At 49.4% G+C, this 22667-nt stretch overlaps 1 protein-coding gene across 1 annotated transcript in view; it reads left to right on the top strand.

Moving 5' to 3' along the window:
* The first annotated feature begins 279 nt into the window (after nucleotides 1–279).
* The window catches only part of LOC147120435 (death-associated protein-like 1.L), a 47603-nt gene continuing 25215 nt past the window's right edge, over nucleotides 280–22667 (top strand). Inside the window, exon 1 of the mRNA XM_085983858.1 lies at nucleotides 280–379. Coding sequence (XP_085839984.1) covers nucleotides 346–379 — 34 coding nt within the window. The 5' untranslated portion in view covers nucleotides 280–345. The remainder of the gene's footprint in view (nucleotides 380–22667) is intronic.

Raw genomic sequence — 22667 nt, 5'->3', positions numbered from 1 at the left:
AGTTTCAGGATTAACAGTATAAATACAATAATAAATTTTTCCAGACAAAAACAATGTCAACAATACAGGTACCCATAGTAAAAAAACAATACATACCAGTCCTACTGGCAATCTAGTACAGTCCTTATTGTTTGTGCCCCTTTAAAAAGGGGGCACATGGTTGACTTTTAATAGGCAATTGCCTGTGATGAAGAAAGAGTCATAAGTCAATGAGAATGACTCCCTCCATTGTCCAGCAGCAGACTCGTCAACAATCAAATAAGAAAGTGCAGAAACAGCTGCTTTGAGTCAGAGAAAATAGTTTAAATAGTGGAGAGAACGGCTTATATGTAGTCTAGTGGAATTATGGTTGATAGTTTGGGTGGTGACCAGCGGATAGGTGAGAGTGGATTTATTCATTAAAGCACAGATTAGCTAACCTCATTTTGGTTCCAATTTTTTTTTTAACGAACTTGTCGGGTTTTTTTTCTGGAAAGGGAGATAAAGCTCCAGCTCCAAAGTTGAGTTAGTTATCGTTTATATATAGGTGGGGAAGTGCTGGGCCTTTTGCTTAACTTGATAGTTTTTTGGATTTCCTTTAACAAACATCGATATTTTTTTTAATGGAATAAACCTCCCTTTTTCCCCTTTTTTTGTTTATTTGTTGTCTTTCGTTTGGATGCTAGATTTTCGAGTTTTAATATTTTCTCCTTCGCTATTCTACTATTCGCTAATTTGTGAATTTCATGAGGTAATGGGTTCTTCATGATCGCTTTGGGAAAGTGTGGAGTGATACTGACGATTACGTAACTTTTATAATCTGGTGCAAGAACGTTTTAGTGAAACACTTCTAGTGACATGTAATTTTTGCATGCTCTCGGATTATGGAATATTACAGGAGGCCTGTAGCTATGGTCTTAGTTCAGTTCCATATTGACTGTATCAGGGTTATTCCTTTTGTGAGGGGAGGGAGGCGGGTGGATCGGACTTGCTGAGGGTCGGGTTTTGACTGCAGCTTATCAAGGTGCTGATATGAGCAGTGGAGCCTGGGATGATCTCGGTTGACCAATACACCTCCTGTTCCCCGCCCCAGTTCCGGACACTGCCTGCGTACCATGTACAGCGACTAGAAAATATCCCATCGTTGCTGTGCCTAGGTTTTTTGTGGGGTTATTATTTTCATAAAATCATAGAATGCATACAGGATGGAAGAAAACCAATGGAGCCCGTGCCAACTCTTAGCTAGTCCCACTCCCCAGCCCTTTCCCAGTAGCCCTGCAATTTTTTTTCCTCCTTCAGATACTTACCCAACTCACTTTTGAAAGCTAAGACTGAGTCTGCCTCCACCATCCTTTCAAGTAGTGCATTCCAGATCTTAACCACTCGCTGTGTGTGGGGGGGAGGAGTTTTTCCTTGCCTTGGGTTCATTTGCCTTAAATCTGTGTCCTCTGGTTCTTGACCCTTCTGCCAATTGGAACAGTTTCTCCCTATCTACTCTGGTCAATCATCACAGCCGCAGGACATTGCTGCAGGAGTTCCTCAGGGCAGTGTCCAAGGCTTGGCCATCTTCAGCTGTGTCATCAATGACCTTCCCTCCAACATAAAGTCAAAAATGGGGATTTTTTGCTGATGACACTAGTGTTCAGTGCCATTTGCAACACCTCATAATGAAGCAGTCCATGCCTGTATGCAGCAAGACCTGGATGATATTCAGGCTTGGGCTGATAAGTGGCAGGTAACATTTGCACCACACATACCCCGAGGGGTGTCTCTTCGTGCACCCTCTTTAGGATTGTACCATTTAGTTTATACGTCCTCTCCTCATTCTACCAAAACGTATCACGTCTCACTTTTCTGCATTAAATTTCATCTGCCACGTGTCTGCCCATTTCACCAGCCTGTGTCTTCCTGAAGTTTTATTCCTCTCTTCCTCACTGTTCACTATACTTCCCAGTTTTGTGTCCTCTGCAAATTTTGAAATAGTGCCACATACACCCACGTCCAAGTTATAAATATATATCAAGAAAAGCAGTGGTCCTAAAACCATCCCCTGGGGAATACCACTGTATATTTTCCTCCAGCCTGGAAAAACAACTGTTCACCACTACTGTTTCCTGTCACTTAGCCAATTCTGTATACATGTCCCTTTTAATTCCATGGGTTTCAACTTTGCTGGCGAGCCTATTATGTGGCACTTTGTCGAACACCTTTTGGAAATCTATGTACGCTACGTCAACTCTCTGTTACCTCATCAAAACTCTATCAAGTTGGTTAAACAAGATTTGCCTTTAACAAATCCGTGCTGGCTCTCCTTAATTAATCCACACCTATCCAAGTGACTTGTTAATTTTGTCCCTGATTACTGTTTCTAGAAGCTTTCCCCACTAGAGGTTAAACTGACTGGCCTGTAGTTGCTGGGTTTATCTTTACACCCTTTTTTTTGAACAACGGTGTAACATTTGCAATTCTCCAGTCCTCTGGCACCACCAGCGTATCTATGAAGGATTGGAAGATTATGGCCAGTACCTCTGCGATTTCCGCCCTCCATTCCCTCCGCATACTAGGATACATCCCATCTGCTCCTAGTGACTTATCTACTTTAAGTACAGCCAGCCTTTCTAATACCTTTATCAATTTTTATACTATCAAGTGTCTCCATTGCCTCCTCCTTCACTGTCTGGCAGCATCATCTTCCTTGGTGAAGACCGATGCAAAATACTCATTTAGTACCTCAGCCATACCCTCTGCCTCGATGCATAGGTTTTTTTTGGTCCCTAATCGGCCCCACCCTTCCTCTTACTACACTTTTTTACTATTTATACTATTTTTATATGCCTATAGAAGACTTTTGGATTACTTTTTATGTTGGCTGCCATTCTATTCTCATACCTGCTCTTTGCCCCTCATTTTCTTTTTTCACTTCTCTGCTGACCTTTCTGTATATAGCCTGATTCTCCAATGTATTTGCAACCTGACATCTGTCAAACACGCTCTTTTTCTGCTGCTTCATATTGGCTAGCTGTTTTGTCATCCACGGAGCTGACTTTAGTTGCCTTACCTTTCCCCCTCATGGGAATGTACCTTGACTGTACCTGAACTATTTCCTCTTTAAAGGCAGCCCATTGTTCCACTACAGTTTTGCCTGCCAATCTTTGATTCCAGCTTACCTGGGCCAGATCCGTTCTCATCCCGCTGAAATTGGCCTTCCACCAGTTAAACACCTTTACTCCAGATTGCTCCCTGTCCTTTTCCATAGCTAATGTAAACCTTATACTGTGATCACTGTTCCCTAAATGTTCACTACTGACCTTGCTACATTTGACCTTGCTACATTCTCCAGATCCAGCAATGCCTCCTCCCTCGTCTGGCCAGAAACATACTGATCAAGTAAGTTCTCCTGAACACACTTCAGAAATTCTACCCCTTCTCTGCCCTTAACACTATTACGACCCCAGTCTATATTCGGATAGTTGAAGTCTCCCATTATTACTACTCAATGGACCAGAAATTCGGGTCCCAATGCGTGAGTACGCACGGGGTACTCGTGCGTAGGCCCAACAAAAGTGCTGGTTTTGTGCATGCGTGAGAAACCGGCACTTCTGTTCCCCCTGAAAGAAGGGGTTCAGAAGTCTAACGCGTGCGCCGGAGAGGCAGCGCATGCGCATTGAACTTTTTTTTTTGCAGGTTTCTCTGGGAGGGTAAGTCTCCAGCAGTTTTTTTTAAAAAGCAGGTGCAAGGCATGCTTTTAACAAGGTAAGTGGTGAATTAATTAAAATTAAAACATTTTTTCCACAGATTTATTATTTTTAAATACTTTAAAGAAAGGTAAGTTTATTTTTAGCCCTGTTAGAAAATGTAATTAAATTTTTCAAATTTAAATTGTTTAAAATAGTTATTTCATGTAATTTATAGCTTATTTTAAAAATGTGATTTTAAAAAAGAGGTTTTAGTGATGTTTTGGGGCTTATTAGTATTTATTGGTTTGACAGCTCTTCCTGTCAAACTTATGAATGAAGCATTCCCTGCTACCATTGGCTCTCCATGGCCCACGTGATCCCAGGGGACGCATCGAACTAACTGCAACCCTGGGATACGCAAGCACTGTGTGCCGGCAGTTGGAGGAGGCCCAGGATCGGAATCCCACGCGGGCCCACAGCTCAACTGCCGGCATGCTAGGTAAGTGCAGGTCGGGGGCTTGCACCTGCGGGAAGCCCCCGACCTGAATTTCTGGGCCATTAATTCTTTCACCTCAGTAATTTCTCTGCAAATTTGCTTCTCCATATCTTTCCCACTATTTGGTGGTCTATAGAATACACCCAGTAGTGTAATGGCACATTTCTTAGTTCTTGCCTCTAGCCACATCGATTCTGTTCTTGACCCCTCCAGGACATCCTCCCTCTCCAGCACTAACATTCTCCTTAACCAAATCTGCCACACCACCTCCTATCTTTCCTTCCCTATATTTCCTTAACACCTTATTAACCAGGAATATTTAATACCCAATTTTACTGATTATTGTTTTGCCCCATATTTATGGGTACCATCTCTTTTGACTAAATTTAAGATTCTAATCTGTGGGTAAGCCTTCTACTTGACATACACTGAAAAGGTGTGGTATTTGGAGATTGGGTGACCTCTCTTGGTTCTGAGAAAGGGCTGGAGGCTGAGGATATGAGTAGAATGTGTGCAGTACCTATTTGGTTATGGTTTCACCAGTTCTCCTCTAAGGGTAGTTGGAATTTGTGTGTTTAGGGAGTGAAGTAGATTCACTACAGGATTTTGAACTTTTTCATTGATCCTGTGTAATGAAATCTGTTTGTCTTGATCCTGTATTCGTTTTGCACTCATGTATATTACCCTCCCCCACTGTGTATAGTTTCACTTCCTCTTTCCCGACTAACCTGGGAGGTTCCAGGTCTTGGCTCTTGGCTCCACCCCTGACTTCTCTTACATAAAGATCCCAGGATCTGTATGACTCATTCCTGTGAACCAGTTGGCGTGTTGAGATGTTAGCTCTGATCTTAGTGATTAAAAGCCAACTTGTTTAAGTCTATAACTTCTAGTTTTGTGGTTATTGAAGGCCCATCATCCTACTAGTAGTCACAGCAGTTATCCTGTCTTCTAGCAGGAGAATGAGCAGTAGAATGGTGAGTAGCTTGAGGTACTGAATGGTGAGTATTGGAAATAATACCTCACTGCTGTCGTCTTTCCAGTCATTCCTCAACCCAGTCCCTCGACAGTAGGGATCAGCCTCCTGGACTTCTTTATACTACCTCAGCACTTGACTGTGTAATATTTTGGCTACCAGTACCCTAGAGTGCTTTCCGACCAGAGCACTGCACAGTTTTGATTGAGTTTTTGACTTTTTTTTCTACTGATTTTTGGCTTTGTTGATTGTTCTGCATTGATTGGACATTTTGACTGTTCAGGCTACTAAGATTCTAGGTCTCTTTCAATCTCATTGTTGGTTATTTCATCACCATTCATGGAGTAAGGATTGTCTTTTTCTTGTCGGCAAATGTCAAGTATTGCATGTAAAGTCCACGCCTCAATAATACATAGACTTCGGGAGAACAATTAAACAGGTATTTTACTGAACAGAGGGTACACTTTTTGGCTGATGCTTAAACAATTTTGACTGTAAATTAAACAAACTTCAACTGAAACTTAAACAAATCAAATTAAAATTGTGTTGGCCAGGTTGGTGATGCACTCCAGTCCCCGCAGCGCCCACCGGTCGCGGAAATACTCAAGCGCACCGGCGGACACCGCGTGCTCCATCTCCAGGGCCACCCGGGCGCGAACATGGCCGCGGAAGAGAGGCAGGCAATCTGGTTGGACGACCCCCTCGACTGCCCGCTGCCTGGACCAATTGATGGCTTTTTTAGCCAGGCCCAGGAGCAGGCCTACAAGGAGGTCCTCCAACCTGCCCGCTCCCCTCCGCACCGGGTAACCGTAGATCAAGAACGTGGGACTGAAGTGCAACCAAAAATCGAGGAGCAGCCCCTTCAAGTAGTGAAAGAGGGGCTGCAACCTCTCACACACCATATATACGTGAAACACGGACTCCTCCAGGCCGCAGAAAATACAGGCGGCCTGGGAGTCCGTGAACCTATTTAAAACCAGATTGCATGGGACCGCTCCGTGCAACACCCTCCAGGCCAAGTCCCCGATGGAACAAGGGAGGACTCCCGCGTAGAGAGCCCGCCATTGGGGACCTCCGCCGGTCAGCAAGCCGCCACGCCAAGGCGTGGCCGGACGGCAGACGAAGATGGCAAAGTGGAGAGTGTGCAGGAGCAGCCCGTACAGGAAACCCCTCTGCGCGGAATGAAAAGGCACGGAGGGTATTTCCTCGAGACGGCTCAAGTTGTGAGGCGCCGGTTCCCGAGGGGAGTTTTGGGGCCGGGCACCGATGAGGAATTCCGTCCAAATGGGGGTAAGCCCGGACGGGATCGCCCCACGTGCCTGAGCCGCCTCGATACACCTAGTGGAGCCGGGGCCCAGTGCCACTTTCACCGACTCGATGGCTTTGACCGCGAGCTGGACGTTGGCCCAGGACAGGCGCCACGCCAGCTCCTCCGGCGCCATCCAGCCCGCTCCTCCACCATCGAGCAGGTCCCCGACTCTGGTCACCTTGCCAGGCACAGCCCTGCGCTCCACCAGCCGCCCGAACCCGCGGTCGTGGAGGTGCGGATTCCTGAGCGGCTCCCGAAGGAGAGCAGCCGCTCCTGACGGGGGAGAGCTCCGCCTGGAAGCGACGTAGTTCCAAACCCATAGCAGTTCCTGGTAGAAGACAGGCAGCTCCTGCAGGCCGGCACACCTGCCGCCCACTTACGCAGCTCCTGTTTGTGAGTCGTAATTGAGGCCGTGCAGCTGGCAGAAGAAATAAGTCGCCAGCGCACACCATCTCGGAGGATTCTTGACGTATAGGTATCTCTGCAGCGTCTGAAGACGGAAAGTCGCAGCCTGGGTGCGAAGGCACACCAGCGCTTGACCGCCCTCCCTAAAGCGGGAGACACAGAACCGCGGCAGAGACCCAGTGCTTCCTTTTGTCCCAGAAGAAGTCGATGAGCTCCTGCAGCTTGGCGACAAACGCAGGGGGAGGGATCAAAGTGACCAACCGGTACCACAGCATAGCGGCCACCAGCTGGTTTATGACCAGCGCTCGACCCCTGTAGGACAACACTCGGAGCAGTCCTGTCCAGCGTCCTAGGCGAGCAGTGACTTTGGCCTCCAGCTCTTGCCAGTTCACCAGCCAGGCGTCCTCGGCAGGGCTAAGGTAGCCTCCCCAATAGAGGAGGTGTGTGGTGCTCCAGGCGAAAGGCCTGAACTCCTCGGGCAGGGAGTCCACCTGCCACTGACCCACCAGGAGTCCGGAACATTTCTCCCAGTTGATCTTGGCGGAGGATGTGTCCGAGTAAATCTGCTGGCATTCCCGCATCCTCTGCAAGTCAGCGGGATCCGTGACCGTGAGGAGCACGTCATCGGCGTAAGCCGAGAGGACCACCTCCATGCCTGGCCCTTGCAGAGCCAGTCCCATCAACCTCTTCTGCAAGAGGCGCAGGAAAGGCTCCACGCAAACGGTGTATAACTGACCGGACATAGGGCATCCCTGACGCACCCCCCCTCCCGAAGCGAAGGGGTGCCATCAAGGACCCGTTAACTTTAATCAGACACTCCGGCGGCGTACAGAAGTTGGATCCGGGCGACGAAATGTGTCCCGAACCCGAATGCGTGCAGAGTCCCGAAGAGATACTCGTGATCCACCCTGTCGAACGCCTTCTCCTGATCCAGGGAAAGGAAGGCGACCGACAGACCAGCCCTCTGGGAGTGGTGGACCAGGTCCTGGACCAGATGGATGTTATCGTGGCTGGTCCGGCCTGGGACCGTGTAGGACTTTCCCCTGGAGAGCTGGCGGAGGGCGCCAGGCTTAGCGAGTAGAAGGGGGAGCCGCGGTCCAGGTCCCGCAGGAGCTGGATCTGCGACCTCACGTACGTGCCTCGGGACCCGACGAGCTGCAGGTCCTTCAGCGCGCCCTTCTCTTCGTACACCTTCCGCAGGGCTGGGTCCTCGACGACCTGACCGAGACGGGACTCCAGGTCGAGCACCTCCTTCTCCAACTGCCCGACCCGGGCCTCTTGTTCGACCCCTTCGCGGACTCCTGACAGAAGAGACGGACGTGAGCCTTGCCCACGTCCCACCATAGCCTCAAGGAGGGGAAGCCCCCCCGCTTCCTTCTCCAGTCGGCCCAGAACCGACTAAACGAATCCCGGAACCGCGCGTCTTCCAGCAGCAGGTTGTTAAAATGCCAGTACGCGGACCCCCCCCCCCCCCCACCGGCACGCGCAGCGGAGCGAGCTCCGCCCACACCAGGTGGTGGTCCGTGCACGGCACCGGCGACGTACGCCCGGGAAATGTAGAGGCGGTCGATTCTGGACCTTCCTCCCCCAGACCTCACGCTAGTGAAGGCGCTGGGGGGGGGGGGGGGGGGGAGGAGGTTTCGCCAGACGTCCACCAAGTTGAAGGACCCGACCAGGTCCCTCAACTTCTCCATCGCCGCCGGGCTTCGCGGGGGACCCGAACGGTCCTGCGCCTCGAGGGTGCAGTTAAAATCCCCCTCCGAGGATGACTCACTCGCCCACGTTGACGGAGCCCAAAAGAGTGGACACTTCTTCGAAGAAGCGCACTTAAGCGCACTGAGGGGCGTACACGTTCACTAGATGGAGTGGTACGCCCCCCAGGCGAACAGTGACCTGGAGCAAGCGGCCCGGCACGTGCTCCTTGACCCCCCAAGATCTCCGGCTGAAAATGCGGGGCCAGCAAGATAGCCACCCCGCTGGAATTGTTGGAGAGGTGACTCATGCCTCCTTGCCACTCGAGGAGCCACGTGGCTTCATCTCCCGGAACGGTGTGGGTTTCTTGCAGGAAGCACACCGCATACTTCCCGTCCCGAAGGACCGAGAAGTTATTGAATCTGTGGCGCGCCTCCCTGCTGCCGTTGATGTTGAGGCTGGCTATGGTTATCTTCATGTCAGAAGCATAGTGCAACCTCCACCTACACCTAACTGGGGGAGGGAGCGCAGCTGTTGGTCAGCCGCCACGTCCTCAGCAGCCCAGTGAGGAACGTTCTGAGCCGACGCAGCTCGAGCGGGTTCGCGCCCATGATCTTGGCGGCGCGGACGGACACGATGAGCAGCGCCAGCTCCGACCACCTGTCGAGGGCCAGCCGGATCTGCTTGTGCCGACCCAGGCACGTGGCCATTAAGTTCCGGAGTTCCCCTACGGAAATGAGGGGAGACTCGGCGAGGGGCACGAGGTCGTGCATCGCCTCGTCGGCGACTGAGTCCAATTCATTCTCTGTGTCCATCACCGAGTCCTCGTCCTCCTCCGGGGGGTCGCCACCAGCGGCCGACCTGTCCGTCGTGCAGTGCACAGCGAACGGCTCGGCCGCACCAGCCGGCCCCGCCTCCGCCCGGATCCCAGCCCCAGGATCGGCGGCAGAGGTTTCCTCCCTGGGCTCCTCTAGGGGCGCCGGGCCAGAAGACGGCAGTGGTGCGGAGTCCCCCTCCGCCTCAGACGCCAGAACAACCGGAGAAACCGGGGAGAGAACAATTCCCAGCTCCTCCAGTACGTCCGGCACCAGAGACTGAGCCAGGGGGCCATCCTCCGACCCAGCAGATGGGGTGTTTTGAATTAAAACCTCTACCAGGTCGAGCAGCCCCTGGGAGATGTCCGGGTCGCATTGGGCGAGCTTATTTTCCTCGCGCTCGCCCAACCCAGACCCCAGGCCGCCCAACCCGGCGAAGGGTAACGGCACAGATAAAATATCAATCTCCGCCGCGGGTTGTTCCGCGCCCACCCCCACAGGCAGGGACTCGTCCCCATCCCCGGGAGGCACATGCCGGACAGACACATCTGCCTCAGCCTCCCGAGGGACAGGCGACCCCTGCCGATTGTTGGTGATGATGACAGCAGGGCGGGGGGGGCGCGCAGTACCCGCGGCGGCCGACCACTCCCCCTGCTCGGAGGGACCTTCCTCCTCCGAGGGGGTCGCGCCGCCTTTTCAGCGCGGAGGCAGCGAGGGAGACCTCCATGTCTGCAGGGGCCTCCTCGTCTGCTTCCTCCAGTGGAGCAGGTTTGTCGGGTTCCTTGGGCCCGAGCCCGGCCGCAGGTATTGGCGTTTCCGCTACGGCGGTCGTGGCCACAGGCTCGGGCACGAGGCCCCTTCTGCCCTGATCAACTCCACGAGGAGCGCGGGTGTAAGGGGCTCAAGGGGCAAGGGCTGGCCCTCCACGGGGGGACCCGCCCTAAGGTGTTTAGTTTTTTGCCGCGCCTTTTTTCCGGCCTCCCCCACCGGAGGCCTTGGTGGCATCAGCCCCTGACGTCGACCGCGCATCAGATGCTCGTGACGTGCAGGCAGATCCGGGGGGAGGAGCGGCGGCGGTGCCAGCCTCGGCAGCACGAGATGATCCGGCGGCCTTGGAGGCGGGGTAGTTTTTCCTGATGTGCCCCACCTCCTTGCAGGCGTGGCACCGCACACCGTCCGACGTCCAAGACACGATAGGCGGTCCCCTCGTGGAGGAAGACTAACGCCCCGTCGGTGTCGTCCTCCCGCGCCAACTGGATAAACAGCTGGCGCCGGAAGGAGAAGACGTGGCGAAGGCTGGCCTCCCGGAAGCCGAGCGGGATAGGCGTGATCCCCGACCTCACCTCCCCAAGTTGGCACTCGGTTGTTTTTGTGTCCTCTATTGAGCAGAGGGAGCTGTTTAAATTGAAGGCACACCTCCCCTTATTGATTAGAATTGGGAGAAGGGCCTTCTCCCCTCTGCTCAATAGGTAATTAAGATATAGATAGATGAGGTGCCTTTTGAGAGAAAGGCAGAGAGAGAGACAGAGAGGGGGGGTTGGGAAGGAGGGAGGCCGCAAGGGCAGGGTCGCCACTCAGGATGGTGGGTGGGTGGGTGGGTGTCGGCAGGGGTGCACTCTCCGATGGAAAATTAGTCTTTGGTGGTCTTCTGGCAGGGGGAGAAGATGTCTTCACCTGGGAAAGCTGGAGATGCCCCAGGCTCAGTTCCACACCAGGTCTTAACGATGTTAAAGTGAATTGGGCTTCACCTAGGCAGCTCCAGCTGTCCCAGGTCAGGCAATAGAAGGGCTTTTTAAATAGTGGTGTGTGGGGCCTAGTTTTTAGCAAGAGCCACAGACACCCCTTGATGTTCCGGCCTTGTTTTCTTCTTTCCTCCCCCCACCTACAAAACAAAGTCTTTGGGAGAGTGCACCAAATAACACCCACCTGTAGATGTTAACAAAGATGTTCTCCTTCCCTTCTTCCAAACAGTTGGTTGTTTTCTGTTGATGGTTTCTCTCCCCTCTCTCCCGCTCCTGAAGTGGAGGCCAATTTAGGGAGGCAGTGATGGGAAAGGCCTCTTCCCTGGTTGATGATGTTTGTTGGCCTCCTTTCTCCTTCTCCTCCTCCTCCTCCTCCTGTCCTCTCTCTCCAGGCACCTCAGTTGTTATGATGATGGTGGAGTTGGTGGTGGTGGTCTTTCGTTGTCCTCCTCTTCCTGGTCAGGAGACCACCACTCTAGTCCACTCTCCTGGTTTGGCTGCTCCTTCTGCTGACTGAGGCAGCTGCACAGCCAGCAATGCTGAGAATGAGGTGCTCAACAGAGGGTCACGTCAGACTGAAGTACAGAAGCTTGCTAGGGCCTTTTATACAGGGGTGGTCACTGCTGGTACTGCAGTATAGAATCAGTTATTCCCTTAAAGGTACATACACAACAATTCCTCCCCTTTTAGATAAACAGTATATAACATTCATTTAACAACTAAATAATAACTAATTACAATTACAATTTTCTCGGTACTATATACGTTAACTGAAATAATCATTTATAAGTTCAGTCTTTGAGGAGGCTTCCTAATCCTGACTGGATAGCGCCTTTCTCGAGTATCCTGTTCTTGTGGTGGAGTCGATTCTGGCTCAGTCATTGGTTGGTTCGTCAGCTTCCAACACCACTGCTTCTGAGGTAGATGCAATCTGTACTTCGGGCTCATTACCAGGTGCACATGCTCGTGGTATAGGTTTGGCTTGTTCCTGTGACTCTAGAATCTGGTCAGCATGGCGTCTCACGATATGCTCTCCAACATCCACTGTGTACATTAGTGGTCCCTGCTGTGTGCATATCGTTCCTGGCTGCCATTTTTCTGTTCGGTAGTCGCGGGCCAAGACTGGTTGTCCTATCTTGAAGCTCCTGGTTGGCTTCTTGTTGTGCTGGAATTGCTTATCCTCAACATCTCGTCTTATGTCGCCTGGATTTGCTCAAACCAAACATCTTAGCCTTCGGTTGAAGAACATTATGGCTGGAGCTTGGTTGGTGACTGCATGTGTCGCATTCCGGTAAGCAAACAAGAAATTATCTACCTTGTGTTGTAGTGGTATGTCGTCGTTCTACATCACCTTTTTTGCCTTTTTAAAGGTCTGAACAAACCTCTCAGCCAATCCATTTGTGGCTGGATGATATGGGGCAGATGTGTAATGTTTCACTCCATTATTCCTCAGAAACCTCCGGAAATCCTCTGACACAAACTGTGGCCCATTGTCGGAGCAAATCTGTTCTGGCAAGCCACTCCTGGCGAAGATGGTCCGTAGGACTGCAATAGTTTTCTCCGTGGTGGTAGAGGACATTTTGATGACGTCTGGCCATTTCGAATGGGTGCCCACGGCGATTAGAAACATCGAGTCCATAAATGGACCAGCAAAATCAATGTGTACCCATTGCCATGGAGATGAGGGCCACTCCCATGGGTGTAGAGGGGCCTGTGGTCGTGCATTTTGGACTTTCTGGCATCCTGAGCAGCTCTTGGTCAGGTCCTCGATTTGTTTATCGATTCCCGGCCACCACACAAGCCCTGGCTAGGCTTTTCATTTTTACCTCTCCCAAATGACCTTCATGAAGCTCATTGAGCACTCTGTCTCTCAACTTGGGTGGAATTACCACTCGGGATCCACACATCAAGGTCCCCCGGCACACTGACAGCTGTTCTCTCTTTGGCGAGAATGCTGGCAACAGTGAGTCGCCATGTGCTGGCCATCCCTTCACCATCAAATCATAGACCCGAGAGTGTGTCGGGTCATTTCGGGTTTCCTTCTCTTATACTTGAGTTTGTAACAGGCAGACATTCAACTATGGTCGCATGGAATATCTCAACAGTGTCCACTGCAGGTGCTTCCTCTACCGTAGGCGCGACAGCCCATCAGCGTTTCCATGCTGCTTTGTACCCTTGTATTCTATGTCGTACTGATGTGCCCCTAGAAAAAGTGACCATCTTTGCAGCCGTTGCGCCGTCATCACCGGAACGCCCTTCTTTGGGTTAAAAATGGAGACCAGGGGCTGATGATCAGTCAGTAGGGTGAATTTCTGCCTGTGCAGATAGTGATTGAACTTCTTCACCCCCCACACCAGGCTGAGGGCCTCCCTGTCAATCTGGGCGTAATTACACACGGCTGAGGTTAACGAGCATGACGCAAAGGCTAATGGCCTCTCTGAACCGTCAAGGAATTTGTGTGACAGCACCGCTCCAATGCCGTAGGGAGACGCATCACATGCCAACCGAATCGGTAGTGTTGGGTTGTAGTGGGCCAATACTTTTTGAAGGGATTAGGCATTTACATTTCTGAAAGGCACACTTACACTCATCACTCCATTTCCACGTTACTCCAGTTTGCAGCAGGGCGTTCAGTGGGTGCAGAATTGTAGATAAATTCGGCAAGAACTTATGGTAGTAGTTCACCAGCCCGAGAAACGACCTTAGTTGCGACACATTTTCCGGTGCTGGAGCCTTGACTACAGCCTCAATCTTGTCTGGCGACTTATGCAACCCTTCCTCATCAATCATATGGCCACAGTACGAGATTTGTCTCCTGAAGAACTCGCATTTGGGGCGGTTGGCTCATAGCCCATATTCTTGCAATCTAGTGAGCACCTGCTCCAGGTTGGCAAGGTGTTCACTGTCATTTTCGCCCGTCACCAGGATGTCATCCAAATAACACTGGGTCCCTGGGATCCCTTGCAGGACTTGTTCCATCGCCCTCTGCCAAATAGCTGGGGCTGATGCTACCCTGAATACCAGTCGATTGTACTGGTAAAGGCCTTTGTGAGTGTTTATCGTGAGGTATTTCCTAGATGCTTCTTCCACCTCCATTTGTAGATACGCTTGGGCCAGATCAATCTTCGTAAAGCGTTTCCCTCCAGATAGTGAGGCGAAAATATCTTCTATCCGTGGAAGTGGATATTGTACTGTGTGCAGGACTGGGTTCACAGTTACCTTGAAGTCCCCACAGATGCGAACCTTCTTCGGCTCCCCAGGCGTGCTGCTCAATGATTTCTTCATTACAGGAACGATGGATGTGGCCCACTCGCTCCAATCCACCTTGGACAGCACACCCGAATGCTCCAGACTCTCCAGTTCTGCTTCGACGGCTGGGCGGATCGCGTACAGCACCGGTCTGGCCTTAAAAAAATTTTGGGTTTGCATTATCTTCGATTTTTATCGTTGCCTTTACTCCTTTTAGAGTCCCAAGTCCTTGTTGGAACACCTCTTTCGCATCAGTTAGAATTTGTGACGGACGTCCAGGTGCGACGTCATCCTTTTTGTAAGTCACAGTTAGCGCCTGAATGGAATGCCAATCCAATTGTATTTTTCGGATCCATTCACGTCCCAATAATGGTGGTCCTCCATCTTGTAGTATATATAGATACAGTTTCTGTGTTTCCTTGCTGTTCTATTTAACTGGCACCCTTATTTTTCCTCTAGGGTAGACTTTTTGCCCCGTGTATGTCTTCAATACAGTGGACGTGTCCTTTAAGGGTATGTGTGAGAATAGCCGCTCATAGTCTCATCGATTCATGACAGTTAGGGCTGATCCTGTATCCAATTCCATCTTTACTTGGGACCCTGCTATCATGAGGGTGACCCAAATGGTTCGGTGATCCTCCTTTGCGATCACGTTGTATAACTTTAGACAACTTAATCTCCTGCTCCCGGAGTCGTTATCACTCTCCTGATCTTCCGAACTACTGTCTGTCATTTTTTTTTTACTTTCTTGTACTTTTCCTTGGTAGTTCTTTGTAGTGTTGGTTTTCTTTCCCAACCTGCAGACTCTTGCTTTATGTCCCATTTTCCCGCATTGCCTGCATACTTTGCCCAGCAGTCCTTCTGATCATGGGTTGTTCTGCCGCAGCGATAGCACTTTTCTGCTCCATACGCCATTTCATTAGCGCTGTATTCTTGTGGCTTCTGTTGTATTTCCGCAGCTCCCTGTGCTGCTGCTTCGTAGGATACTGCCACGCTGAAAGCCTGTTCTAGCGTCGGGTCCTTTCCGAAAGTAGTCGTTTCTGGGTTCCTTCACTCTGGAGCCCGCAGACAAACTTATCCCGTAAAGTGTCTGCCAGTCCTGCTCTGAACTGGCAGTGCTTCGATAACTTGCGTAGTTCCGTAAGATAGTCAGCATTGCTCTCATCTTTGTGCTGGTTTCTTTTATGGAACTTGAATCTTTCTGCTATCAGCAGCGGTGTAGGGTTTAGGTGTTCCTGTAAGATATTAACAATCTCCTCAAAACTTTTCTCCATTGGTTTAGCTGGGGTAATTAAATTCCGCAATAGGCCGTACGTTCTCGCACCCATCAAATTTAATAATACCAACACCTTCTTTCCATTGGCCACCTCATTTGCCTTGCAGTACACTTCAATTCTTTCCACATACGTGGTCCAGTCTTCTACCTCGTTGTCGAAAGCAGTGATACTGCCACTTTTCGGCATCTTGGGTGATTTAAAATGGCGCCTCCCGCGCTTTTTCTTCCCCAATGGAATAAAATGGCGCCGCCTGCGCTTTTCCTTCTTCCCCTTGCTGCCACGCTGCTCCTAGCATTCTACAGGGTAATGGCGGCGACCCGCGGCTTCGGCGCGTCTCACTTTTCCTTCCCCTCCTTTATTTTCTCTCCGCTGCCCGGTTCTTGAGCACCGACCGCGCCCTGTGCGCTCCACCCACCCTCTCTTTCCTCCCGGCGACACCACTCGATCGAGCTTGAGCCCGCCGCAGTCCAGAAGGGTCAGCGCACTACCTGCTTCCAGCACGATTTGCTGGAACACCTTGACTGGGGAGCCAAGCTCAGCTCTCCACAGCCTCTCCTGCAATTCTCCGAACACCGATGGATCCTTTGGGCGGTTGCCCGCGGTCGATGCCTGTTGCTCTGACTTCGACCTCCAAGAAACTTCTTCTCAAGGAAAGGTCCCCATGAGGTGATGCAGTACTGCAGGTGAGTTCGAACTTGCTCGTCGCCACTGTAAAGTCCGCGCCTCAATAATACACTGACTTCGGGAGAATAATTAAACAGGTATTTTACGTCAGACTGAAGTACAGAAGCCTGCTAGGGCCTTTTATACAGGGGTGGTCACTGCCGGTACTGCAGTATAAAATCAGTTCTTCTCTTAAAGGTACATACACAACATTGCACATTAAATTTGATCTGCCATTGTTTTGGCTCACTTAACTTCTGGTCTGCTACCTTCAATTCCACTGACCCTCTTGCTATAATTTACATACTTAATCAAGTTGCAGAGTTTTTGAATCCAATTCATTGATCTAAATTATAAACAAAAGTAGTCCCAACATTCGAGCCACACATCAGCCCAAGCCTGAACGTCGTCCAGGTCTTGCTGCATGCGGGCATGGACTGCTTCATTTATCTGAGTTGTGAATGGCATTGAACACTGCAGTCAGTCATCAGTGAACATTGCTACTTTTGACCTTATGGAGGGAAGGTCATTGATGAAGCAGCTGAAGATGGTTGGGCCTAGGATACTGCCCTGAGGAACTCCTGTAGTGATGTCCAGGGTGATGATTGACCTCTAACCACCACAACCATCTTGCTTTATGCTAGGTATGATTCAAGCCAGTGGGAGTGTTTCCCCTGATTCCCATTGACTTCAGTTTTACTGGGGCTCCTTGCTGCCACACTGTCAAATGCTGCCTTGACGCCAATGCTTGCACACTGCTTTTCACACCATACACATGCATTTTCCATGAATATGGATATCACCTGCCCAATAATTTGGTTAATGTATTGGATAACACCTCTTGCCAGTCCTTGTTTTCTGCTCTTCAGCAAATTTCTTGGGCATGTAAGATTTTATTCTGAATCCCGAGGGCTTTGAGTTTTAAAAAACTTCAATGTGAAACTTTGCAGTGCCTTTTGGAGGGTTTAACACTTCAAAAAGTTTAAGGATGGTGCCTGATCTCTAGTTCCAGAATTTTCTGTTTATAACCAAGGGTCTAATAATGAGCTTGTATCACTTTTGAAAATGATAGTTTGAAGTAGTAATTTCTAGTATTAACATGTCTTGATGGTGCCTAATCTGCAGTAATTTCAGCAACATAAATTACACAACTCTTGAACTTTGAGACCGGAACATATGGATGTTTCTTTGATCTTGTTCTGAGTTGAAGAGATTTTGCTCCATGAATGTTTTATTTGGTTTAATCTCTCTCTCTATTCATAAATCTGCTTTTATTCTCTAACATCAATATTGAATTGTGTCCCAAGTGATGCACACTTGTAATCTGTTAAGTAATCAAGACATGAACATGACAAATCCAGGGATTTTTTTAATGGTGGTTACCACAGTGCCTATATTTTGTTCTAACTGTGAATTTGGTGACTCTTGCTTTTTTTAAACATTCTCATCTTCACTTTCCTATCGCTCATGGATTAGGATATTCTGAAAGTGATCGTAATAGGGGAGGAAGAGCAAATTGCATTTTAAGTTTCTACAGTACAATGGCCTGAACAAGATGTCTCTTCAGACAGCTAGCTGGTCATCTTCTCTCAAGTCACCTGTAGAACACACATGTTTCAAATAACAGGAAGTGTATTCTGTGTACAGTAGTGGAGATACAATGATGCAACACTTGGGTACTTTTTTAAAGGGAGAAGAATGGAGGATTAAAAACAACTAAATGTATTCTGTTTACAGAAATGTAAAAAAAAAACTGCTTGGGGTAGGTTCTAAGCCCTACTAATTAAAGTTAGCTTCAAAATGTTTTCCATGAGTATTTGCACCATGCGCTGTGTTGAAGTCTTTAAACCACAAAGGAGGCAATTTTTGATCCCAGGTCTGTACTGAGTTGGTTATGCTTAGCTGTGACAAAACACTTTTTTTCCCCAAAAAGTAACTAATTGCTCATTATCCAGTGATCTTTGCTAGCAAATGCTTGTTTTGTGATGCTTTCTTCTTATAATTAAATTTGGAGCAGAGTGGCTCTGGCAGAATCTGCACGGTTGAACAGGTTATTGGTATATGTTGCTAATATTGATTGCTACTTTAATTTCTTCACAAGGAGGAGGCTAAATTTTATCTACACACTTGATATCCAGTTCTGTGGCATTTCTAGTGTAAAATTCCTCTGCGACTTGACTTGTGCATGTGACTTTCTACTGCAAATTTAAAATTTTACCCAGGAGCTGCACCAAAATTTGTGTTTTTTTTAATTTGACAGTTTAACTTGGCTGCATACATGTTCTCCTCCCCAGGTTACATCTAGTTGGTGTAAAAGGTACCCTTAATTTGGTGCTTGCTGGCACTTGCCAATGTTGACTAGAGGATCGCTAGTTTGGGGAAGGAAAATGCCATCCATGTACAGTAGGTGTTTGAGGGTGAATTTTTTGAGGGCTAACTACTTTGTATGGAGGACTAATTCACCCAGAAAACACTAATGGAGACAATTCACTAAAAATCTTCACTTGAAATAGACAAGTTGATCAGGATCAGCAGGAAACCAAAAACAGTTGGAAAGCCTGATGGCATATTGAAGATTGGCACTCAACAATTTATATATTAAAAATAAAAAAAAAATTGGGCTTTTGTAAACAAGTAAAAACATTAGAGATAACCACTTGAGGCTGCCCTGTATTTGATAGATTTCACTTCCATCTCTACAAAAGAGAAAAGTTGTAATGTAGGGATACAGCGAGGAAGAGCAACCACTGTTATTGGACTAAAAGTAGAAATACCAGGCCCAATTTTTTTTCCATTCTTGGGATGTGGGTATGGCTTGCATTCGTTGCCCTGAGGAAGTGGTGGTGAGCCTCAACAGCAGCAATCTGATAGTGGTTTGATCTAATTGAGTAGCTTGTTAGGCCACTTCAGAGTTAACTGTTGATGTGGGACTGGAGTCACAGGGGTTAGACGGACAAGAACAAGGGGTTTCCTGTACGGGCTGCTCCTGCACACTCCACTTTGCCATCTTTGTCTGCTGCCCGGACACGCCTTGGCGTGCCATCGCGTCATACGGCGGAGATCCCCAATGGAGGGCTCTCTACGCAGGAGTCCTCCCTTTTTCTATTGGGGACTTGGCCTGGAGGGTGTTGCTTAGAGTTCCCGTGCAATATGGTTTTAAGTCGGTTCATGGACTCCCAGGCCGCCTGCCTTTTCTGCAGCCTGGAGGAGTCTGTGTTCCACATTTATGTAGAATGAGAGGTTGCAGCCCCTCTTCCATTATTTGAAGGGGCTGCTCCTCGATTTTTGGCTGCACTTCAGTCCCATGCTCCTGATCTCTGGTCACCCAGTGCGGAGGGGAGTGGGCAGATCGGAGGACCTCCTCGTAGGACTGGGCCGGGTGAAAATGGCCATTAACTGGTCCAGGCAGCGGGTGGTCAAGGGGGTTGTTCGGCCCAATTGCCTGCCTCTTTTCCACGGCCATGTTCGCGCCCGGATGGCCCTGGAGATAGAGCACGCGGGGACTGGAGTGCATAATCACCCTGACCAATCAAATTTTAATTTAATTCAAGTTTTATTAAGTTAGTTGATTTGTTGAATCACCAAAAATCAGGAGTAGACTGATAACAGCAGATTTCCTTCCCTAAAGGACATTAGTGAACCAGTTGAATGGTATGCATCCTTGAATACCCGAGATGGTTGTGAAGAGCTAGTGGGGCCATTAATCAAAATCTTTGGAAACTAGAATCATGACAAAAGGAGCTGCAATGATTGCCAAAGAAGGGGATAATCCCAAAAATTATAGAACAATTACCATTGTCTTGCTTGTGGTAAGACTTTGACTCCATAATACATAATTAAATTGGGGAATGCTTAAGGCATGGGCTACTAGGAGACCTGTAATGGAAACTGTAGTGTATGTACCCGTCTACCTTTAAGAGAACTACTTTAGGTGTTGCACTACTTTGTTGGCTTCTGTATACTGTAATACCGACGGTGACCACACCGGTATATAAGTGCTGTCAGGATTTATTGGGCAGATTCGCCCTGACCTTTGAATAGTAAAGTCCTGTTTTAAGTTACTCTGGTAGTCTGTGTATTAATTAACTAAACAACCCACAGACTTTACAGTGGCGACGAGTCCGATCGTACCCTGCGGCAACAATACTTCCGAAGCAGTTAACGAGCGTCGAAGAGGCAACCGCTCTCGTCGCTCTGCTGGGAGAAAACTCGAGGCTGCAGAACTAGAAAGGAAGAAGAAGTTAGAGACAAAGACTTCCATCAGCAACAGGCACTGACTGTCCCTTCTGCCATGGTGAGGAGTGAGCCGATCAGCACGAGAAGCAAGCCGGCCACGGTGACTGAGTAAAGGAAAAGTAAAAAGAATAACCGGGGGATAAGGGCGGTGCACTCGACCACGGTCGAGGGGGAAAGGAGCCAGACAGAAGTTGGGCCCAGAGGCGCTGAGACTGGGGCAGCGTGGAGCAAGGAAGCCGCGGTACAGACAGGCTGGGGACGCAACGGCGTCGTGAGACAGCTAGACCGCGACCGGCGAAAAAGGCCGGGCAGCGACCGAAGCCACGAAGCGCTGCGACCGGGAGCGTAGGCGCGGGAAGATATAAAAACGCAGCCGGGGAGGGAAGCACCGGACTGCGAGACGGCTGGGAGGCGCGATTGGGAGCCGAGCGAGCGGGAGAGGCAGAGCCGACCAAGGGAGACTGAGCGAGAGCCAGTCCAGCAGCTGAAACTGTTCACCGTCAACGGGGTGTACCCAGCGCCGGTTGCCCTGCCGAGGAAAAGGGAAAGCACTGAAGCCGATGCGCAGGCTGTGAACCTGAAAGCCAGCGGCCGTCGCCCGTGGGGAAAGTGTACCCCTCCCGCCAGGGGAAGAAACGCGGGAAGCTGCCATTAGGCGGAGAAGAAGACCGAAGCGGGGAACCACCATTGAAGTGGGCGGGGAGAGAAGATAAGCGCGGGAAACCGCCATTTTCGCGGGAACCGCCATCTTGAAGAAAAAAAAAAGAAAATTTAAAGAAATAATCCGTGGTGTTATCAGGAAGAGAGGAAGATGCCTAAGCGTGGTAACGTCAACGATTTTAATTCCGAGGTAGAAGACTGGGCCACGTATGTGGAACGCATTGAGATCTATGGTGAGGCCAATAAAATAGAAGAAGATGACAAAGCTATAACCTTGCTAAACTCAATGGGCGCGAAGACATACGGGCTCTTGAAGCATCTAGCACCAGCTAAACTGGCGGATCAGACTTTCGATGATATTGTTGCTGTCCTGAAGGATCATTTTAACCCCGCACCACTGATGTTAGTGGAACGATCCAAATTTTACGCGAGAACGCAACGGAAAGAGGAAAGCAACGCGGAGTACCTGATTGAACTGCGTAGGCTAGCGAAACACTGTCAGTTTAGGGAAAATCTGGCAGAGGCACTCAGACAAATTCGTGTGCGGAATGTCGAAGGAAGAAACACAAAAACGACTGCTCGAAGAGAACGATCTTACACTTGATAAGGCTGTCCTTATTGCTGCATCGAACGAAGCCGCAGCGAAAGGAACGGCGGAAATGCAGCTAAAGGCAGCGGCACTCGGTGTGCAGCAAATTACTTCGGGTACAACGAAATGCTATCGTTGTGGGAAGACAACACACGACCAGAACCAATGCTGGTTTAAAAACCAGGAATGTAGGAAATGTGGCAAGCTCGGTCACATAGCTAAGGTATGCCGGTCAGGAAAGAAGACCAACAATAATGAGTCACCACAAAAGAGGTACAGGAAGGTACATGAGGTGACTAGGAAGAGTCCGGAAGAACAGAATTCGGACTCACACTCCAACTGCAAGGAACTGGATAGTCTGAGAATTGACAATGTGAGTAATGAAGCTGACCGGCAAGCTATCTGGATCACACTACAAATTGCAAAAGTCCAAGTGAAAATGGAAGTGGACACCGGATCGGCGTTGACGGTCATGAATAAGTATGATTATAAAAAGTTATTCAAGCATATTCCCCTACGGGATACGGAACTAGTATTGCAGACATACACAGGGCACAAAGTATACCCCATCGGAAAGATAGAAGTCAAGGTGAGATACAAGGACAAAGATCACCAAAGGATGGACCTGTATGTGTTGCCTGAGGGAGGTCCACCACTTCTGGGACGGGAGTGGATCAGGAAAATGAAGATAGACTGGCATTCACTAAACACCATGACGGTAGATTCCGGAAAGAAAGATGTCAAACCTGAACGGTTGTCCAGAATATTGGACGAAGCTAAAGAGGTATTCCAGCAAGGACTGGGAACACTGCGAGGAATTAAAGCAAAGGTTAAGATTGCAGAACATGCAAGCCCAAAATTTTTCAAAGCCAGATCGGTACCTTGCGCGATACGACCTGCTGTGG

This window comes from Somniosus microcephalus, chromosome 4, assembly GCF_052327205.1.
Source record: "Somniosus microcephalus isolate GS21.2 chromosome 4, FLI_Smic_1.0, whole genome shotgun sequence".
Lineage (NCBI taxonomy): Eukaryota > Metazoa > Chordata > Chondrichthyes > Squaliformes > Somniosidae > Somniosus > Somniosus microcephalus.
Note: the sequence above shows the minus strand (reverse complement) of the source record. Positions and strands in the feature narration are given on the sequence as shown.